Source organism: Lathamus discolor, chromosome 6 (assembly GCF_037157495.1).
Source record: "Lathamus discolor isolate bLatDis1 chromosome 6, bLatDis1.hap1, whole genome shotgun sequence".
NCBI lineage: Eukaryota > Metazoa > Chordata > Aves > Psittaciformes > Psittacidae > Lathamus > Lathamus discolor.
The window spans coordinates 18,651,904-18,673,952 of NC_088889.1; the positions used below are offsets into that span (position 1 = coordinate 18,651,904).

Here is a 22,049-nt window from a genome sequence, read left to right on the forward strand (position 1 = left end):
TCCCAAGGCCTAAATGTCATAGTTGGTTGACCAAGAAGTTGGCTGCAGGATTAGTATTTGGACTCTGGATGCCATCCAGCTGGCTTTATACAGGGTGTAGAGTGGTTTCTCCTCAGGAGATCAGCCCCAGAAACTGCGTTCTCCTCCTGTATCTCATCAGAGGTGTCAGTTTCTCTCAACATCCTTGATGTTGGACTAAATTTAAAACAACACCCTTAGAACTGGCAGGGTGGAGAAAGCAGGAGCATGCCATGGGAAATGAAACCTGAGGATAAGCTCTGGCGGTGTACGTACAGATTCTCCACCTTTTGCTTGGCTGCAGCTACTGTGAATCGCATTGTGGACCTGAGCAGTGAGTGCGTGGACCAGCCCCACCTTGCCAACTGTGACCTGATCCTGCAGGCCCAGCTCTGCAGCAACGAGTACTACTCCAGCTTCTGCTGCGCTAGCTGCTCTCGCTCCCAACCACGGGCCAGCCCTCCTCGTCACCACGGGTGATAGACACCCTGCGGCCATATCAAATACAGGTGACCGATTGCGAGGCTGCACATCTGAACTCTGTCCTCTTCCTGCATCAAACTGTTCTGGGAGCTCTGCCAGACTGGAAAAGCTCAAGAGGGTGAATTGAACAGCGGGCAGGGAGTGTGACTGTTCAAAGGTGGGAGAGCCACCACCCTCAAGTTTATTGTAAACTTCTCTTTTTCCTGCCATATGGCTTGCTGTAGCTAATCCATTTCTTCACTTAAGAGTAGTTGCTTTCATTCACAGAACAAGATGCTGTTGGGAACATAAGGATGCTGTGACTTTAGAAAAGGCCCATAACCAGCATAAAAGAGGGAGAGAACAATTCTTCATGCAAGCAATAGAGAAGTGCTCTTAAAGAAAATAAGCTCCGAAGTGTTTGAAGATGGGTCTGAACTGTTCTAACCAAATCACTAATGAGCAATGAGCATTTGTAATGCGGAGCACTTTCCATCTAAATGCAAAGGACTCTGCCCATGAGAAACAGCTTGATGCATAGCAAACTAGTGTTCAGGTCCTTTGAGATTACTGGCTCTAGGGATGCCATGTTACTGGAGTTGTTTTATGCCAGCAGACCTTAGACAAATTTCTAGTTGGGTCAGTTTGGCTTCTACTTGCCTGTAATCAGCTTTGGAGTGTAATGCAGGAGCAGTGCTTCACAAAAAGCCTTAAGACAAAATAGAAGTATATTTTTGAACCCTTCCTGAATGTTAGGGTTAATTCAGATGAATATACCAATATGGTTATATCTGTTTTGAGATGCTGCAGTTTAAATATCACTCGCCATAGGAAGGCTCAGCAGGTAAAAACTAGATGATCTTAAGGTCCTTTCTAACCCTAACTATTCTATGATTCTATAATTTTAGGGTTGATTTTACTTTCAGAACCAGAATTATGCTCTTGAATTTACTGCAAAGCTGGGCTCAGTGGTAGCGCTGCACTGAGTTTCAGCTTGGGGAGTTGAATAATATACGCATAGAAAGAAATATGTGTTAGGGGTATTTGGCGTGCCAGAATAAAGCTCCCAGTGATCCGTTCTAGTCTCAGGTAAGTCCAGGCAAGCCTGGCTCACGCATGGGGCCTGGGCTGATTGCTGCTGCTGTGGGCTAGCAAGTGAGGACTTCCAGATGCAGAGCAACTGTAGCTGAAAAGCATCCTTTGTTTCAAGACAAAGGCTGAGTGGCAGAGAGCATGCATATGAGGCACTGAAAGTGTGAGTGGGGAGGTGAGATTATATCATGATTTGGTAGAACAGGAAAGGCCGCTGGATGTGTTCAGTATCTTAAAATGGGATTGTTTTTGAGCAAAAGCCTTTTTTTACAGCTTGAAAATTGCCTTGCCAGGCTTGACCACCTAAAGCTGGTGTGAACTCTAAATCCAGTAAATCAGTTCAGATACACCTAAAAATAAGAATTACTAACCTCATGATTGCACTCTCTTCATTCAGCACAGGTGTGGCTTCAGGGCTGGACACACTGCTTTAAGATGTGAGCAAACTGCAAAGTCTAAAAGCAATCCAGTAAAGGAGCGAGGTGACGGTCATGCAGCTATTGGGGGTTGGGTGTTTCTGTGGCCTTGTAAGAGTCTGCTTGCTAAAAAAGACAAAAATACTGATTATACAGTTAAGACTCTCTAATTTGATTAGGGAAAACGTCCTCTGCTTTAATTCACAGGTGCTACAGTGTAAGTAAGGTTTGATGCTGACAATATCAGCTATAGAACAATAAGATGGTCCTGAGGATTTCCAGTTGTCTTTGTACATAATTTTGCATTTAATATCTCAGCCCAGCATCTTTTTGTGTGTATGTGATATTTTTGTGTATAGCATGACTTTGCCTTTTGAGACCAGAGACTAATCAATCACAGACTGTGTGAATTCCAGTCTTTGTGGAGCCCTCCCAGTTCACTTGTGGCAGGCACAGAGGGTGCTCAAGGTCTGGACCTGCTCAGGAGCATGGTTAGAAGTTAACTGCGGTTGTATCAGAACCCTTTCATTCCAAAATAAGCAGTCACATCTATAAAATCCCTTTCCACACCAGAGGCTCTATTTTTAGAATATTTAAATATCCTGTGTGGTCAGCTTCCCTTTAAGCAGTATGGTTACTCAGGATGTGTCCAGGGAATGCTTTCTCAAGGCTCACAAGGGCTTTAACAGTCCACTGTATGCTGATGGGCAGGACTTTGACATTGAAGATGCTTTGGTTAATGAGTGTTTACTTCGACCTCCTTCCAGCTGATAACTGTGCTATTAAGGATGTAGTGGAAGATATGCAACTCACCGCTTTATGTACATGCCATCGCTGTAATAGTTAACTAAAGGCTCTTTTTGCATTTCTTCTATTTGACTTTATGCTTTTCCCCTCTGTGTAACAGTCAGGCACTTAACTGCCTAACTGACTGTTTACTTTTTTTGAGAATCAAGATGTCCATCTTCTTCCCTAAACAATGGATTGTAGGAAGGTCCCATCCCCTTCGCTGTTATCTCCAGGACAGGGGAAGGGTGTAGTTATCCTGGGCTATTTTCAGCCCATCTTTGGGCATGGCTGTGAAAGATAGGGAACAAATAGAGTAAGCTATACAGTGTTTCTTTCCTAGTATAAATGTCTACAAATATTTGGTTGTGTGTTTTTTTTAAAAAGCACTGGTACTCTAACACCACAGGGAGTGTTGGTCATGACTATTCATATCGTACTGAAAACAGGTGAGAATCTGTAAAGAAAAGGAGTCTCAGTTTTCTAGACCACATTACACTGAGAATCACTGTACTGGCCTGGAAATGGAAACTACTGGCAAGCTCAAATGCTAGGGCCAAACAAAGGGAGCATTTCTTCTCCTTCAGGTTATCAGTCAAGTCTGAGTTTTCCTTGTGTCTAAACTGACATGGTGCACATAAGAATGCAGTAAGCACCAGTCCCACTATAGCAAGGTAGATACCAGCTCACTGGAAGAACAGGAAAGGAGTGTAAAATACATTGTCTTTGCATATGGCTCATAGGGTCTTCACTCATTTTAGTATCAGGGGAAAGAAAAAGTGAATTTTCCTTTCACCCCTTTTTGAATGTATCTTCGTATTTGTCTCTATAAATATTCAGTTAGAAAACACAGTGATGCAGACCCAGAATCTGATGTTTTCAGTAAAGCCCTCTCTTTCAGAGCTTTAAATAGTTCACCAGGTTATTTGCAAGTTCAGTCTTAAAGTTCAAGGTAACCTAACATGGTGTAAAAACAGAAGAGGTGTTAAGGTACAATGATTAAGCTTCTAGGTTGACAAGGAGAGCTTTGCCATTCACCTAGTAAACACAGAAAATACCCAGAAGGGCAAATGTGGACAACTGAGTGGGTCTGGGAAATAAAGCTTTCACAGACAGTGCTTCTACCACCAACATTTATTTCTGTTAAAGCAGATTATAAATCATCAGTACAAATATATATAACTTACATTTGCTTGTAAGGCCAAAGTTTAAAAGTAAAGTTAAAATGAGATGGTTTTCACAAGTCACCAGAGGCAGAACCTGGACCAGCTGCAGCCTTAACCACAAGGTTTCACAAATCAGTGGGGAAGAAAAAATAAAACCAAAGTTAAAAAACCCTAAGATCTATTGACAGACAAACATAAAATGGTTCCCAGGCAGCCCCAGGATGTAGATATGGTTACAGTAAGTTGTCACAGTAGTGTTAGAACCGATAGATTTAGACAAAGAAACTGCAGCAATACATGAAAGGAAAAAACCCATACTATATATAATATGTAGCCCGATTCAGATAAAAAACAGTAAATTTTCCCCATGGTTTTTGGTTTTCAAACCATGACAATACTGTTCTTTAATTTTCTTTCTTTAAAACTACGATATAATGACTTACTGGTCATGATTGTTGTTGCAATATGCTACTTACAATGAACAGATACAAGAACAAGCTAAAGCCCCTTTTTCCACCCCCCAATATTACTTACAATAAGAATCAGAGATAAATCAATCTTATATACAATTTCTTACATCCAACCCCCTTCTTTTTTAACCTTTGGCAAGATTACTTACAACTCATACAGCTTTTAATATCCAACTATTTAAAATATTCTAAATGCATAAAAATAAAGATTTTGGCTTTACTTTATTCTTTACATATAATATTCACTTTGTTACTCAAAATGGAAGCTCAACTTTTTCCACAAACCTGGCTTTTGTTAAGCAGGTGACAATCTCCCACCCACCCCCACCCCACCCTGTTGTTCCCTGAGGGGGAATGTCCAGGACTTGCAGGGCATCAGAAGGACCCCAGTACAAAAGGGGCCTTCCTTTCTGTGAGATGATGGATGTTTCTGCAGAGCAGGTGTTGGGGCTGGGTGCCTGCCTTTGCTCTGTTTGACTTCCAGCTTTCCAAGTGAGGAGGGAATGCAGACTGGGGTGGCTCCAGGATTCCTTTTAAAGAACTGCACATTAAATTCATGGTATGCTTAGATCCTCCTCATAACTGCTCCCTCTTTCTAACCCATTTTTGTTTGAAGGGACCTTTGGGATTATCAAAGCAAACTGATCATGAACAGGCCCCCTCTGCTCCCTTTATCCTTCTATCCTAATGTACAATTTATCCATCCCCCTCCCAAGGACTGCTTAAAGTTCAATCTCAAATGTCTTCTGTAAATCACTTGAGAAGGGGTTAGTTGGAGAGGGATTAGTGCGCTGCTTTGCCTTGCCCTCTAGTGCTGCCCACTGTGCTTCAAATGGGTCTACCTGCGGAGCAGCCGCAGGAGGCTGCGAATGCTTGTCCTCTGCAGCCCATTTGCCACCATCGACTCCATTGAAAGCGGCAGAGCCGTTGTGCTGTGCGGGTGGGTTGAAGAAAGGGCTGGCTGTAGCACTGGCTGTAGCACTGGCCGTAGCGCTGCTGCTTTCATACTGAGGGAATGTCTGCTGTTTGACAAGACTGGGGGACTGATGTGGATGGGCTGCTGGAGTGTGGCTTGCAGTACCAAAGACGTTGGCTACCATCTGCGAAGGTGTGATTCCGACCACAGGTACACTTGGGGCTGCATAGGTCATCCCATTTGCTACAGCATAGGGTTGAGCTGGAATAAACGCTGGCTGCATGGGTGGTACCACACCAACCGGCACAGGCTGAGGTGCAATGAAGGTGCTGACTGGGAAGGCTGGTGCTGGCTGGGAAGGTGCCGGAGGAGGCTGGAGTAGTGGCTGTGGAGCAGGGGCAGGGGCTGGGGCTGGCTGCTGTTGGGCTCTGACAGTCTTTGAGACCTCTTCCAACCAGCGGTCTGCCTCTGAGGGAGTACGTCTGTGATTTCCTTGGAAGAGACTTGGTGAGGCTGCACCTGAGGAGGTGCTGCTCCATTCAGCGCCTGGGAAGGAAAGCATGGGGAAAGTCACTAATATGTCCCCTCCTCATCCTTTTCTCAGTCAGAAAGGCTGGAGGATGTGTACAAGGACAGATAGGCTTCCTCCCTTCACACCTGAAAGACTGCTACCAACACTGGAAGCATCTTTATGTATCCACTGTACTCCTTTGTTACAAGAAGACTTTGGTCAAGAAGGGGTATACAGAAGAGCTGCTTCACTAAAATGAAGGCTTTTACTTTTTTTTCCTTCACAGCAGACATCTTGAGACTTTAGGGTATGCTGGAGAGCTTCTGCCTGCACTCCTGACTTTGTGGCAGTGATATGGGCCATAATGACTAACTCCTCTAACTGGGGAGTATCAGTTTCTGGATGTACAGCTCGGGACTGGGTGACTGTTAGAACACAAAACTAAGAGACTAAGGTTCATTTGCTCTGTTTCCTAAATTAAGGCTTTACCCTCTAAAGGACAGTAATGCGATGGTACAGGGAGTTAAAGACAGCATTTATTTGTCTGTCCTATACACTCTGAAGTCTGAGTACTCACTACAATATACACGAACACTGAAGGCAATACATCTAACCAAATGACTATATATATAAACTGTACTAACTGTGACTCCTTTATATTCTTCCTCCATCTCCACTCGCTCTTCCTTTACTCTCTTCATATATAACTCAGGCTGTTAATCTTTCAAACTCTTTTGCAATGTTCAACACTTAGCATTTTAGACTTCTCTTCTATAAAACCAGCCGATTTTAACCCACTTATCTTCAATGATTAAAAAAAAAATAATAAAAAAATAAAATCACCATCATTTCCATTCCTGCCAGTTTCAAAACTCTCCCACCAGGTGAATTCTGCCTTTCCTTCTCCTTGGAATTTCAACTGCTGTTTCCCTCCCATATGGCTTTGCTAGCTTTCCAATGTGCTGAGAAAAGCAATGCTAGAGACAGATCTGTAACTCGTGTTTTTTGGTGTTTGGGAGTAGAAACCTCTTACTCCTCAGTAATCTGCAGTCAGCCTCATCCAGTTAAACAGCACCTCAAGATCAGTTTACTTCTGTTTTTACAGTGGCAACTGTTGGAGGCAGAGCTCAGCAACTCTCTCTTATGGGGGAAGACTTACTGAAAATGGATCTGGTACTCTTGCAAGGCCAAGCAGAACCTACTACTTCACTTGCAAAGTTTCTCTTTCCGAGCTGAGCTTACACCAGAAAGGGATGCTGGTGTGACTGCAGCCTTCTAGCATGCGTGTCCACACAGTGACAACCATTTAAAGTGCTATCTATCTATCTATCTAAACTTACTCAGCAGAAGAAATGAACCTCTAAAGCCTTTAACCAACCAACTTAATCTCTCATTACATATGTCAGTGGGAAGAACACACACAAATTATTTTGGATGTGCACAGATTCTTTCCCCTTCCTCCCCAAACGCACACTATTTCATTACTTCCTTTTTAATCACTGGATTTTTCTAAAATGCTGCCACAGAAAGAATCAGTCCAGCTTACAGACCCAGAACCAGCGAGTTCATCGCTTCCCTCCATCCACTCGTGCAAAAGGCTACTACTTCCGGCTTTTGTTACTGTTCCTTCCACTTGCCATTAAGTGCCATTGACAATTGCCTCAAGGGCTCAATTATGCTTTTGATCCAAGTTCTCATAGCAATGCACCGGATCTAGTTCCAGTCTTACCAGTGACCATGGCTGCAGCTCCAGTATTAGCAGCAGGAGCATGAGCCCAAGGATTGGTTTCACGAACTGGCATAGCTGTGGACACTACAGCAGCTTGGGATGGTTTAGCAGCAAGCACACAGAAGGCAGAGGCAGTGCCATTAACTAAAATGGGAGCAGACAACATCAGTGCAATTAATTCATGCAAGGCATGCACGTGACTGGAATATTAGTGGCCATGTCATATGTATCAACATACAACAACTTTAGACACTTCCACATGACAGCAGTTTGTGTAAATTAGCCAAATTGGACTGACAGTTAATGAAGTCAGTAATTTCCATTTCACCAAGCCAAGGCTTGTAAACAGAACTGTGGGATGGTGGATTTTATGTATTTGGTGAGACCTTGAGTTCTGATGACCAAGTGAGGTTAAATTTGTTGTTTTTATAGAGAATAGATACAGCTCACCAGGAGTTACTGCATGATTAATTTTACATTCAAAAGAAGAGCAGATTGTAGATGCAAAGTAACAATAACTGCATTTAACAAGGACAGGTTCTTTTTTCACACAATTTGTATAAAAGCATATCAGTGAAATGAAGATTAGCGGCTGCTATAAGTTGTATAGTTGGCATTTCTCCACAACTTATCTAAGAGTTTGTGTGAAAAAGAGTAATCATGTGGTGGCACAAAATCTCTTCCCTTGTGGGATTTGGTTCCTGTGACACACAGTCAAGTAAGGTTTTTGCAGTTCAGGAGGAAGGATGTTAAAATAACCATTATATCAAAGCCAGTCCCTTTTACAGGTAACTATCGTGTGGTAGGTGCACAAACTTTTTGTTAAAAACAAAAACACAGGCAAACTAAACAGACAAGATGAATAAAGCACGATGCACTCCCCCAAAATACTGATAACAGGACTTGCACAAAAAATTAAGATCACATGTTACTGGAAAGCAATGTTATGTGCACTCAAGCCTCATCAAGCATGATCACGGCACACAAAGAAATCACAAACCTTGAAAGGCAGGAGACTGTGGTGCAACTACTGTCACTGGTTTTGTCATGGGGGCCGAAGAGAAAGGATCTTCTGATGGTGCGCTGAAAGCACTGGTGATCTGAGAGCACAGGGCACTGATGCTGTCTGTTTCCCCTTCTACCTCAGGGACTGAAATGTAAATAAAATTCATTCAACTGGAAGTTTAAAGGATACAGAAACAATTTACAACTACCAATGTGAAATTGAAATGTAATTAGCTCCCTCTGTCCTGGATGTTCCTGTTACTGATTTGCACAACAGCTTTTTTCAAAAATCAGTGTTGAACACCTGACCTGAACTAGAACATATCAGTGTATTTTGTAACTAAGTCAAGAGGGTAAGGAGATCAGCATTCCAGATTTAAAGTCAATTATTACTGCTTCTCTGTGCTAATGCAAGAGGATGTTAATTTCAGAAAATAAAGGGGTTTTCTATAGCTTCAGTAGAGATCTAAATCTTTCAGTCTTAAAGTGCTAAACATATCAAGGATTTGGCACTAAGATCTGGCACTTTTTTAAATGAAAATACTTATGATAGATTTAAGTGTTCCAACAACATACTTCCACAGTAACGAGATGAAGTTTAAATGTGCTGACAGCAATGCATAGCAGCAGGTTAAGTCTAGAGTAAGAATGTTGATTGCTTCAGTTCAGCAGCAGCCAAAACCCCTAGCTCTTGTGGTAGAATTACAAAAAGCAAAAGCTGAATGCTCAAATAAAATGGACTCTCAGTTATAAACCAAGTATCAGCATAACGTGGATAAAGTAACATCTGGAGTAAACCTGCTGACTTGCCAGATGTTCTCATTATTACTAATTATAATTACTATAATTACTATTACAGTACTGCTTTTCAGAAGTACTGAGCATCAGTCCTTCATAGCACAGAACTAACATGAGCAAGAAAATTAAGCGAAAGTAGTACAAAACCCATTAGATGTCTGGACACAACATGCACCATATCTAAAATCCAGGGTGAGGCACGCTCAAAACTTGATTCTTTGAGGGATATTCCAATACAGTGCATGTGGTACGACAGTAAGCAGCGCTGATAGCAGCATACACGGAACATGCATCAGGAATGTTCTGAATCATGAAAAACTCAGACTGCAGCATGCTCAGCAAGTATCACTAGCGAGCAGTGCACTATTAGTGTACAATTGATAAACTCTGAGCTGGTCTTAAAGCACAAGTCACCAAATAAGGATTATAAGAGAAGTCAGACTAGGTATTTTTGTTGGGTTTGCTGATTTTTACCACAATAGCTTTTACTTTAAAGCTTAGAACCCTAAAACTAGCTGTACTGCCAAGTGAGAGTACAGCTGGCCTGCAGGATAACCCAGCTAAGGGGATTCTAGGACATCTTGCAAGGTACTTAGCACCCAACGTGTTTCAGTTGGGATGACTCTAGAAACCCACTATCATCATGCGAAAATTGTGCCACCCATTACTGGTGCAGCCAGCTGTACCACCTAAACAGTACAGTTTCTTTAATGCACAGTGAAAAGCCATTTCATTGGTCTCAGAAAGAAGAATTCAGGCAGGCAGAAAGACAGACCACAGAAAATCATCACATGATCCCATGACAAATGCTTAAGGCCTTGAAGGGATTTGTTTCTCAAGATGCCCTGGCATTAAGTGGAAGAACTGGTTTAGTGACTCAGAGGGAAAAGGCAGCAACTACTAATTCACCAACACCCATTCCTAGAGCATTTTAAGCTGTGCTGTGACATTTCAGGTAGTTATTAGAACTGTTTGTTTTCTGCATGTGAATACTGCATTTGAAATCCTTGCCTATTCCCAAAGCAGAAGTTTTCTGACATGGTGATGTTTGTTCATGAGAAATGATCCACATGAGGCAGGAAGAAGGATTTACTAGAAAATAAGGAGTTATTTGAAGCCACAGAGAAGGAAACGAGACACAATTTAAGGTAATGTTTCATTGGAACTATTTGGTTTTACCTGAGTTTTTCATGGGGAAATCGGTCTTCCTTTGCACTGTTGAAGGCAGCTCATTTATTCGCAAAGACAACTGGCGTTTAAAAGGAGACATCTTTTGGCTAAGGGCAGGGAAGCCCCTGAAAGACCCTTGCCTGGCAAGCTGTTCTATAGGGGCATGCCTCCGTGGGATAGCGTGGGGATTGCTCATTTCTTTATCCAGAGAGGCAGCAACTTCAGCAGTAGGAGAGGTTGGTGAGCCAGAAGAGGGGGCAGTATTGTTTGGTGCAGCACCTGGTGCTACTGTTTTCACTTCTGTTTCAACTGCTGGAGGAAATAGGGTGAGGTTAGAAGAGTAAAGCAAAGTAGTGTTCAACTGCCTGCACTACTCCTATTTGTTTTGATAAGAAAAAATGTGGGAATTTGCATAACTAGTACTCTTCCAAATGAGTTCCTAATATCACAGCAGAAAAAACACTTCTGTATACTCTCATTGTCTTTACTATGTCACTTTACACACATCCAGTCCCCAAAGCAAAACTTCCTGGGGCTAGCTACTTCCTGGAAATGCTGGCCTTATGTACGTACTCTTTCTAGCTATTCCTGAGACCTCAGTTCTAGAAACACTTGAAATAAATTTATGACTAAGACTGAAAAGTGTATTGTGTGCTTGAGACCTTTACTATTGCCTCACACAGAACTATGGCCAAAATACTACTACAAACTGCATCAAGTGACTTAGGGTGACATAGCTCAGCAGCAGCAGGGAAAAGAACCCAGCTCTAGGACCTTCTTTTGAAGGTCACCCTCCTAGCCCTGCAGAATCAGCAGCAACAGCCAAACACACTACACAAGCTTCAGCAGGCCAAAGGCAGGGACAGCATTTAACATGTTAAGCTGTATTCAGCGCTCAGACTGCAGCTCCCCAGCACCTCCAGGAAACACGTTTATAGATAGACGGAAGTGGGCTGCAAGGCAGGTCCAGCCTCTGAGCTGACAGGCCTTGCTAACACCAGGCACATCTACAGTGAGCTCCTGTGTCGCTTCTTTAACCTGTATTTACATAAATGGTAAATGTATTTATAAATGATAGCACCACAGCTGAGCTTAGCTGCAATGTTACCACCCAATCACTAGTTGGTTGCACTGCAAACTTCTCCAGCTTAAAGTCAGCTGTTTCATTTTTCAGGGTTTTGCACAGCACCACGATGCTCCTGTCAGCCAAACCTAACGGCAGAAATGTAGGATTAAGCCTAGTTTAACTCATGACACTTATGACTGGAAGAATAATGGGGATTTTCCCAGCTCTAGGAAAACTCTCTCTCACCCATATTGTAATTGGATTGGCTTTGGGAGCAATAAACACAGCTCATCAACACAGCAGGAGAAATCTCACTATCCTGGTGAGAGCTCCTATTTTACTTACATCTCTTTCCAAACATTTCAGGAAAAAGAATGACTTTTTGTTGACACATCAACAGAATAACTGGAAGTCTGGTAAGGAGAAGAGTCACACTAGAGATTTCTGAGGAGCTGGAATGGTAGGAGGAACTAATTATGTTGTCTTGCAAGCTTCAGTACCCATGAGTTGCAGCTGCTCGTTCAAGTGAAACTTTTCTAATCAGTCTTTCTTGGAAAGGATTTCACACACCTTCATTGAGTCAAGACTTTGACTCATGCCCTCAAGTAACAAAGGCCTTGTGTTTAAGCTTCATTTAGCACATTCTAAAACTAATGTATGGGAACAAGCAGATGGATGATGAAAACGAAGATTAAAGTTTTGCAATCGACTGGCAGCATAAAACTTGCTGTGGAACCCGCTGAAACAGAAGTTCAACTCCACTGTAAAGAGGGCTGTGAACAATATTTATAATACTTAACTTTTTGTTAGCTGTAGAACTTCACTACTTGTAATAAAACTTGAGTAATAAGTTCTACTCTCACTTGAATTTTAGAACGCTAAATGGTTTTTTAAATGGCTAAGAAGTAAAACCGAACTCCTCTCAAAATAGTTAGTTACTAGTTTTGAGTGTAATTACCAGTGCATCAGTTATGTGTTTTATGGGGGGTGAGGGTGTTGCTTTAGCTTTTTTTTTTTTGAAAGCACATTGTGATTGATCTGTTCTTCCCTTATGCAATAGAGGTCTATGCATACACTCTGTAACGTGTCTTGAAAATAAAAATACATTATTTTCTAAGAAAATTCCATATAATTTTCTGTTTGTTTACCATAAGATTTAGACTACAATGTCTGGCTAACTTGCTTATACTTTTACAACATCTTTCTAGTACGGCTTTTTAGTATGTTCTACGGTGATGTCTGCCATAAAGCAGGCTGACAAAACAAAGCAGAAGCAGATTTAATATATGAAGTCACTTGTACTTTTTTCTATAGGAGATGTGGGAAAACGCACCACAAGTAAATCTGGGAGCATTTTCCATCCTGTGAAGTGACAAGCGTCTGGGCGTATGATTTGTACATAAGGAGGTTACAGTAGGGGAATGTTGCAAGGATGTTAAGCCTCAGTCCTTGCACAGGCTCCAGTTCACCTCAGTGCTGGTTTTGCTCTACGGAGGATTGTTTAAGTTGCACCCCGTACCTTTAGCATCCGGCATCTGTCTCATAATTTCCTCTCTCTCCGCTTGTTCAGTAGCTGTAGTGACCCTGAATGACCCCTCTCTAGTGAATGTGGTTCTGCTGGCATCAAAGGTGGCAGTCACTCCACACTCCTTCTCTCGCTTCTGCTTTCGCTCCAGGCATGCTGCAAATGCACAGCCCACGGCATGACTCAACCTTTCCCCCTGTACAAGATAACATTGCATCATACAGTAACTGGAAGAGAAACATACATGTGCTTCAAGCATTGCAATGTGATAACCTGCTTTTGCAAGAGGAATCTAATTAAGGCATTAGAGAACTACTGTAATTGGCCACCTTTTGTATGGCTCTAAAATTAAACCTGTAATATAAAGACTCTCGACTACTAAGGCACAAGCAGTGTTCAACAAGGCCACCCAGAAATGAAAGGGATTGTTGGATAATCTGTTTAGTTCTAGGGTGATAACCTGCCTGCACTGATCCCTTGCCTCTGGATACATTTGTTCAGAAACTAACTCTTATGAAGCCACATCTTAAGTGGGTGTTAAGTCCCGATGGACAGGTAAGTGCTACTCTCAGATGAAGGAAGTTTACAAAGGGCTCAGGGAGACACCATCCTGAGTGCAAGGGTGAAAACTAGAAGTACAGTGGTGACTTCTTACACCTTTTAATGACCATGACCAAATGCAGAAGTTAGTATTGAGAGTGCCTTCTGAAAAGCACTTCCATTATTAATCGTGAGGTCTAAAGGATCCACTACCCAATAGATGCAATAGGGAAAGGAAATTCAGATTGGAGGAAGTCCAGCAATTCAGCTGATACAGTGGCTATAGTTGAGTCAGAGGCGCTGTTACTACCAGTAGCTCAACTCATCTATTGTAATCACTGAATGAATTGACTTGTTATTCAGAGAGGAAAATAGAAAAGCTCCAGCTCTAACGTAAGTTTAGCTGGGAATTTCTAACTTCATTGTTTCTCTTTAAAGAACAATGATAAATTGTGAAGTACAATTGCTTTGAGCATGCAGCAATGTGGAGTTCATGCAAGAATTTTGCATGAGGTTTCAAGTGTTTTGTATAGCACAGGCAGGATTCAACAAAAAGCAGAATGAGGAAAAGGTCAGATCACAGAATCAAAGAACTGAAGTCTACACAGCAAGAGACTGATGGAGGTAACTTACTTTCAAACCTTCTACTGGAAAATCTCTATCACTTCAAAACAAACAGGATGCTAATTAAATGCAGTTTAGCCTCATCCCTTAATGTTCAGATGACTTTCCATTTAAGATAACATTCACATACAAGAGGCTGCATTCATAACCAGCCTGTATTTATACACTATGATTTTATCCTAGAAAAACTGACATTATGTTTCAGGTTTTTTCTGTATACATTTTCAAATGAGAGTATCTTCTGTCTATTTTTAAAAGAGTAGTTCCCTTCTGCTAGAGATGTTTGAGGCTGACTGCATTCCTGTTGTACACAGGCTAGGCACCACTTCTTTCCACAAGATGACACCACGAAGGGATATCAACTAATTCAGATATAAAGAATTAGTACTAAAATAATTTTCAAGGACTAAGTAGTATTTTATCTGACATCAAAACATATTGTAGTGTTCTAGGGACTTAATTTTTCTGAGCATAACTTCCAGCTAGTAGCTGGAACAGTTGGACACATACACATTAAACTTACCGTGTCCTTTACAGCCATAAAGCAGTGGCATATCCAGCGTCTCGTTGTGCCATCTCGACAGATGTATGAGAACGCCCGGTCGAAGTTCCTATCTGGTGCGCAGAAAGAAACCTTCTCTATTGTCTGATCAACTATAAGATCCTAAAGGGGAAAAAATCCCCCCACCCCCAATAAAAGAAATGTGAGGAAATATGGAGAAACACTTGAACAAATCATTTTCAGCGTTAAATGCAAGAAGATGAGTTATAGTACAAAGAGGGTAACCTGATGTGACTACGTCAGTGAATTCACCATTCAGAATCTATTCCTATTATGAAACAAAAAGACCAGATGACACTTTCCACCAGCTGCTTTTGTTAGAAGTGTGCCAAGGCACCACGTAAGAATTCAGGGAGCCAAACAATTCCTAAGGTCTCTCCTCTAGATTATGGAACTCATGGTTTTATTTTATTTTTAAAGCAGCTCCAGAAGTCTTGCGATCAATAAATATTTACTGTGGTTAATCACAATGCTGAAACTTATAGGAGAGGTCTTCCAAGTGTGACAAGGTCTAGCACATGCTACAGAAAGACTAAAAGCTGATCTGCCAATTAGCTAAGCAGGGATACAGGCAGAAAAGCACCAGCAGCACTGTTACGGAGTCTTGGGTGACATGGTCTAGTGCAAAGTGTCCCTGCCCATGGCAGAGGGGTTGGAACTAGATGATCTTAAGGTCCTTTCCAACCCTAACTATTCTATGATTCTATGATTTAGAATTCTATGATCTGTTCCCATAGACTGATGTGAGAAGCATTTCTAAAAAGGAAATAGTTAAGAACTATGCCATCTTTGTTAAAAATGGCATTTCAGTATTTTTTTGGTTCTTTTGGTTGGTGGTTAGTACTTGGCAGCTGTTCTAATGTATTCAACCACCAGGAGGCAATAGTATATTCTCTTTTTAAGTTCTATACTTTTAACAACCTTCAGGGTCTGCACAACTCATCAAAAGTCAATTTTAAAAGATAAGATATACACAGCAACATTTCTAAAAATAATACATGTATTATTATTTTTAAATGAGGCAATCAGTAGACTTAATGCACCCATCGGTATGCTTGTGTTAGAAACTGAATTCTTATGAGACGGTTAAGTTTAGTGCTGATGAAACCATAACACCATAACAGTGGTCACAGAGCAGGTATCCAACAGGCAGTCATACTGCAAAGGGATATGAATTATTCTCTATGTGCTTCACACTGTTGGCTTGCAGAAATCTTTTAGGTTGACAAAAGTAAGTGTTAAATGACATGAATATGAAGCTGAATTAATTTCAGATTACTGAGAGTTAAAACTGTTCCAACAGCCATGCCATCTTTTAAAATACTAGTACACTTACAGAGACACACCTAAAGCTTTTATTTCTAATTGTCTACATCAAGATAAAAGCAAGACTTCTTTGCTAATACTTGCACACAGGCACCCTGGTGGTACATAGTGTGCTATTTCACAATAATAAAGATAAATTATAAAACAGTCTAGAAGGGTGCTACAAATACATTAGTCTTCCACTTCAGACCAGCATCTTGGATATTCAAATTAGAAATCATAAACTTTATGCTCAGTTACTATTCATTTTGAGTCTGAAGTCACAACATGCCCTATTTCACTTCTGGAAGCTAGCTCTTGTTCACTCAGAACCATTCTAGGATTTGGCTGCCCTGAAAATTATATTGATTAAGAGTTTGTCCATGTATTACTACTGCAGCCTTCTGCAGTGGTGCAGAACAAAGTGAAGGGACTTTGAGAAGTACAATGTCAACAGAACATTACTGGGGAAAAAAACGCTTCTTCAAGTAAATGCAACAAAAAATAGTCCAAGCTTGTGCTACCTGTCACATTTTATGGAATGTTTTGAGAGTAGTGTGGAATTAAGCGGAGAAAAAAATTAGCAGGTATACATACGTTTACAAAGCAAGAAATGATTAAACTAATTATACACTTCAGTCTTCCTTTCAAATACAAACATTTGCATTAACATAAAGATTGGTGTCCCTTTAAAGTTATGGTACACATATTATTATAGAGGGATTTAAAACTTTTGTCAAGGGAAATCTAACCTTTGTTTTCTCATCTACGACTCTGAGTCCATCCGCCGAAACCCACAGGACTGCTTTAACAGCTTTCTTCCCAGACTTTCAAAAACAAAACAAAACAAAAGGAAAGAAAAAAAAAAAAAAAACCAAAAAAACAGTTTTAGCCCAACAGCATCAGATCTCCCCCCGCTTCCCCTTTGAAGAACCATAACATTAAGTGTAGATGAAGTCCACGGTCAGTAGGGTACCCAGAGCCAAATAGTCAATCCAAGTTGCAAAACATTCAGAGAACCAAGCCAAAGCCAGTAATTTCAGAAACAGCACATTGTGGGGATAGGGAGAGGGCACAGCACAGGTGGAGGCAAAAGCAAGGTGTACATCCACTGACAGTAAAGAATTCAAGACGGACCAAGTGGGTGAAGAATTCCACTAAAGAGTCAGAAGACACTAATTCATAAGGAGTTACACCACAGGTAGCTTCTTCAGCACAAGTTTAAACATAGGAAAATTCTTACCTGGTATTTCCACCAGCCCTACCCTCTACCCCAATAGATGCATGGCAGAATCATGGCATCACCTTAAATCAGTGTTGAAAGCACTCAAAAATCATCAGTTACTATGTTATAAGCTTAATGCCAAGATAAATCATCCAAACATGTTCCACTATTTATTAAGAGCTAAATGTCACATCTTGGAAGAGAAGCACAAAAGTCTTATTTCTTAGCCATTTGGTGTGTATCTGGAAAAAGCAATGGTGCGTGGCCGGCTGACGCAGCGAGGAGCGGTCTGGCCTTTACCCAAGATCTGACTGTGGGAACTTTCAGCTGCCACAAGCTGAGGCTAAGTAAAAGTGGGAAACACAGGAAGGCTTCAGGAGCCATTTAAACTACAGATTCTTCCTAGACCGTTTACTTTTTATGGGAAAGTTATAGAAAAAAGTATAAACACTTAACACAATATTCTTCTGAAATTAATTCATTGAATAGAAAATAGGTACAAGATGTCCACGTAATTTTACTAGTTATTAAAGAGAACTACTATTAGAAAAATTTTTAAAGCGTTACTTTAATTCACAAGCCCCATGCTTTAAGCCAGCTAATAAAATATTCTCATCATAATGTTTTTTTCAATCACTGGGTTTACGTAGTTTATGGCCAATAATGGAACCCACCACAGACCCCTGCAGGGAGTGGAGAGAGAAACAACAACAAAAAAGATGAGGGGATTACCTGCTAGTGGCTTCATGCAAGAACCACAATTATTTTGTTTTTATTTTTTAATAGTTCATTGCTGATGTACAAAATTCATACTCATATGGCAAGCAATGGAGCAAGGACATTCCAGCATAAGCTACCACATGTTCCAAGTCTGAAACACTCATTTTAACCCTGTAAGAATGAAATATCTTGGAGCAAAAGGTCTCCTGTTATATCACATTGGTTTCATTCTCAGAGAAAGCACTAAGTGTGAAGAAAATGGGCCTGGCAGAACTCGTGTTTAGTTTTGGGGAGGAACTATCTATCTGTCCGAATTTCAAAGCAGCAATGACACCCTGAGCATTTTCAAAAAGCTTGGTGAGAACAGATAATGGCACTGACTTCTATGGAAGAGTGATTAAAAGAGAAAAGGGAGCAAATAAGCACAGCATGAAAGCAAGCTATGGAGAAGTGCTTGCAGAAGCAAGTTTCTAAATGTCCATCCAGCCTGCTGGATACCCCAGAGAAGGTTTAAAGTAAAACTGACAGGTTCTGGAGCGCCCATAACTTTCACAAAGGAAGATGCTTCTAAATTTTGGTCTTAAAGGCAGTAAATATCAATACTCACAGAATATAATGTGTATTTTCAATGCTCAGCTAGCTTCTATAAGCCTAAAAGTCCCTATTAATCCCCAAAACAAATAATTTGTAGAAGTCTGTCTCCTTGAACTGTTTTAAAAAGGAGTACCAGTTTCTTATAAGATATTAATTGTCTTAAAGCCTTCATTCAAGAAAATACAATCAAGACAAGACAATGCCTGCAGGTAACTGGCTTAGATTACCACCATTAGGAAGAGAGATACATGTCCTTCCCCAGCAAACAATAAAAACTTGTTTCTGCGGAAATACAAACTGTTCCTCAAGTTTGTATTAAAGTCAAGTTTAATTGAGCTGGGTACTTCATAAAGCAGTACTTCAGCAGAGCTACTCCTCACCTGCTATTTCATCAAATGAGGATGTAGAAATAGGCAAGACATGGAATTTCATGTTCTCAGAATAAAATGAAAAGGCTGAAGGGCTAAGTCCTCCTCTCCCACTGAAAATGCAAGCTTCCTCAAACAAGACAATGAAACGTGGGTTTGCTACACCAAGAGAAAAACTAAACACGCTTTGCTCTCCCAGTTCCTTCTTCTAGATTTATGGTGGATACAGCACTTAGAAGGGGTAAATCCTTACAGTCTCTATCCCAAACCCACATCTTCTACTGTTGGGCAACGTGATTTTTCTGTCTACTCAATCCTCAGCTTATCTGTGCCTACATACTTCTTCAAATCAGTTTATATTGGATACATAAATCAGAGCACTGCTCCATTATGGGTGGGAAATTACTGGGAAATTAATCATGATTACAAAATAGATATGAGCACTTGTACTCCTGGCACACACTGGACAAAGATCAGACTGGATGCAAGATACTGCATGGGAAGTGAACCCCTATCACAGGCGTTCACAGCCTATCACAGCAAGATAATGCAGGATCACAGCCTATCTAAAAAATACTGCAAGGCAGGTGACTCCAAACAACAGTATTCAAAGCAAATAGCCAATATCCACTAGAACAGTGGGTCTTAAATGTTGCTACCAAGGGACTTGTCTAGACATCCATATCAGTAACTTGTCTTTATATTCAAGAGCTTTTGGATGACAGCACTGCTGGAGTAGAGCCATGTGTGGTACTGACTCCTGGGAGCCTGATCTGTCACTGCTGAGTCAGCCCCAGTAGAAATCTTGCTCAGCACTTAGGAGGCCAGTAATCTGTGCCATTATGAAATTCGTTATCTGGACTGATTTCAGAGTCCTCAGAGGTTTCCAGGAAGGCAGGGTAAGCATCAGTCCTGACAGACTGAAAATAAAGCAGGACCACTGCAGGATGGGCACAAAGGAAACCTCTCTGACAAGCTGGCAATCCCCTAGAGATGGGCAACCACAACAAAAAAAGAAAAAAAGATAAGTAGTACCTATAAGGTGGAAAACGAAGTTTTCCAGAGCAAAACTAAAGTTTCCCCAAAATGCATTTTGTAAATACTTCTAAATTGTTTCTAATCTTTTTGCCTATTTTATGCTATCCTTGGACTTCAAAACAGCTGTAAGATGCATCTGGAGTCTGTGGCATATATAAAGAAAATTCTTCATTTCAGATTGTATAAAACATTGTGCAACAAGAAATGCATGCATTCAGTGGAAACAAAACAGGAAAGATCATCAAATCTGTACTACTATTCATTACAACAGAAAAGTTTTAGCCTTAAAATACGAAGAGCTGCCTAAAAAGGCAGTTGATTTGGTTATGCTGCATATGCTATGCAAAATAAAGCTGCAGAGGCCTAACCTGGAGCGTTTAACAGACTTCTCGTTTTTATTTAAAGTATAACAGAAAGTATTTCCAATACTAAATACTTGAACATTTCTAAACAGAAATCTGTCAGATTTACCTTTTAGGGGGAGAAAAATATGGACAGAGAAAGCAGCAAACCTGTCTAGACTGACTCTTTGAAAGCTGCTAGCATGTTTGAAGCAGCTCTGCAGTTTGGAACATTAAATTAATCCCAATGCAAAGCATCCGCAGAGAAATTATAGATGAGAGCACCAAAAGATATTAGTTATCAGTATTTATCAATTATTAATAAGAGAACAGCTGTCCCTTTTTTTGCTGTTTTCCCCAAGACTTGGGTTAACATTGTAGGGCAAAGCTGTAATAAAGGCACTGCCATACTGATGCTGTGGGGATATCTAAATACTATCGATATAATTGGTTTCAGTGCTAATTAATGAAACTTCACAGGCTGAAGCAGTAGGTTGCTCTTTGGTGAAATATTATAATAAAAGACAAAGCAAATCTACAAGACTGTGGTAAAGTACCGGACTTCATAAAAGAACAACCAAGATATAATAGGGAAGTTGGAATGTTTAATAGATAAAAATCTGGTTTTGATTTTTTTAATTAAGTGCTCTGCAAATATCTGTCCTTTTACATCTTTGCTTTCTCATGTACCCTAACATAAGTTAATACCAACAGGCAGAAAGAGAACTAACGTATCTGATCAGGCTGAGGTACTGTTTTAAACAAACTAAGTAGTATTTAGCATTTTTGGTTGTGAAGCAAATGGCATGTTTTGACTCCAGTCTTTATAAACTCCTGCTCTGGAATTCCATTTGCACATACGAATGATCTAGTTAATCTGGCAGATCTCCAACATATGGTATTTTGGCCCTAAAAGAAAATAAATTAAAAAATAAGAGTTTCTTACTTTACCATCATGACACTTCAGTGCATACTTTCACAGATCATAGAAAAAAAACCTGAATCGGGGAAACAGCTGACCCTGTATGACATGCATCACTGAGTGAAAGAAGAAAAAAACCCCGAAACTTATTTACTCCCTAAGCAGAGCAAAAACAAATCTCTGACCAAAGAATAATATGCTCCAAAAGACTTTCATATGGATGGAAGTTACAAAGACAAGATTCATTTTATAAAAAGATACTTCAGAAGCCATACCTTAGATTAACTCTATATGAAAACGAAATGAAAACATTTTACAGGAATTTTAAATGCAGAGGTAGGGCACAGATGAGAGGTAAGAGAGAGAGAGCTCTTTAAGAGGTTTTACATGTACTGCCTACCGTATCTAAGACACTGTCCTCAATGACAGAACAGTGAATTTCTTGGTTATTAAGTTGAATTGCAATCAGAAAAACATAGTAGGTAAATGCCTGGCCTCATCTTCATATACCTTTGAATTAGGATTGTGCTCGAAAAAGAAAGGTTTAAGAGATAGCATGTGTAGGCACACTGCTTTCTCCCAACACTAACATTTGGAGGTCAACTCATGGGGCCAGGCAGTCAATCATGAAGCATGCATAGGGCACAGACCCCAGCTGCTCTGTACGTATTTGCCCAGGT

General features: G+C 40.6%; 2 protein-coding genes across 24 annotated transcripts in view; one reads left to right on the forward strand and one right to left on the reverse strand.

Annotated features, from left to right (window-relative positions):
- The window catches only part of PAPLN (papilin, proteoglycan like sulfated glycoprotein), a 73,164-nt gene extending 62,951 nt beyond the window's left edge, over positions 1-10,213 (forward strand). For 6 of the 7 annotated variants that reach the window (XM_065686348.1, XM_065686347.1, XM_065686350.1 and 3 more), the window contains one exon: positions 323-10,213. In XM_065686348.1, coding sequence (XP_065542420.1) covers positions 323-498 — 176 coding nt within the window. In that variant the 3' untranslated portion in view covers positions 499-10,213. The remainder of the gene's footprint in view (positions 1-322) is intronic. The other variant, XR_010614074.1, reaches the window with a different exon arrangement.
- Positions 3,894-22,049, reverse strand: part of NUMB (NUMB endocytic adaptor protein) — a 99,963-nt gene continuing 81,807 nt past the window's right edge. For 10 of the 17 annotated variants that reach the window (XM_065686365.1, XM_065686364.1, XM_065686355.1 and 7 more), the window contains 7 exons: positions 16,914-16,988; positions 14,818-14,958; positions 13,125-13,326; positions 10,549-10,851; positions 8,567-8,716; positions 7,567-7,710; positions 3,894-5,872 (listed from right to left, as the gene is read on the reverse strand). In XM_065686365.1, coding sequence (XP_065542437.1) covers positions 5,133-5,872; positions 7,567-7,710; positions 8,567-8,716; positions 10,549-10,851; positions 13,125-13,326; positions 14,818-14,958; positions 16,914-16,988 — 1,755 coding nt within the window. In that variant the 3' untranslated portion in view covers positions 3,894-5,132. The remainder of the gene's footprint in view (positions 5,873-7,566; positions 7,711-8,566; positions 8,717-10,548; positions 10,852-13,124; positions 13,327-14,817; positions 14,959-16,913; positions 16,989-22,049) is intronic. The other 7 variants (XM_065686367.1, XM_065686370.1, XM_065686369.1 and 4 more) reach the window with 3 other exon arrangements.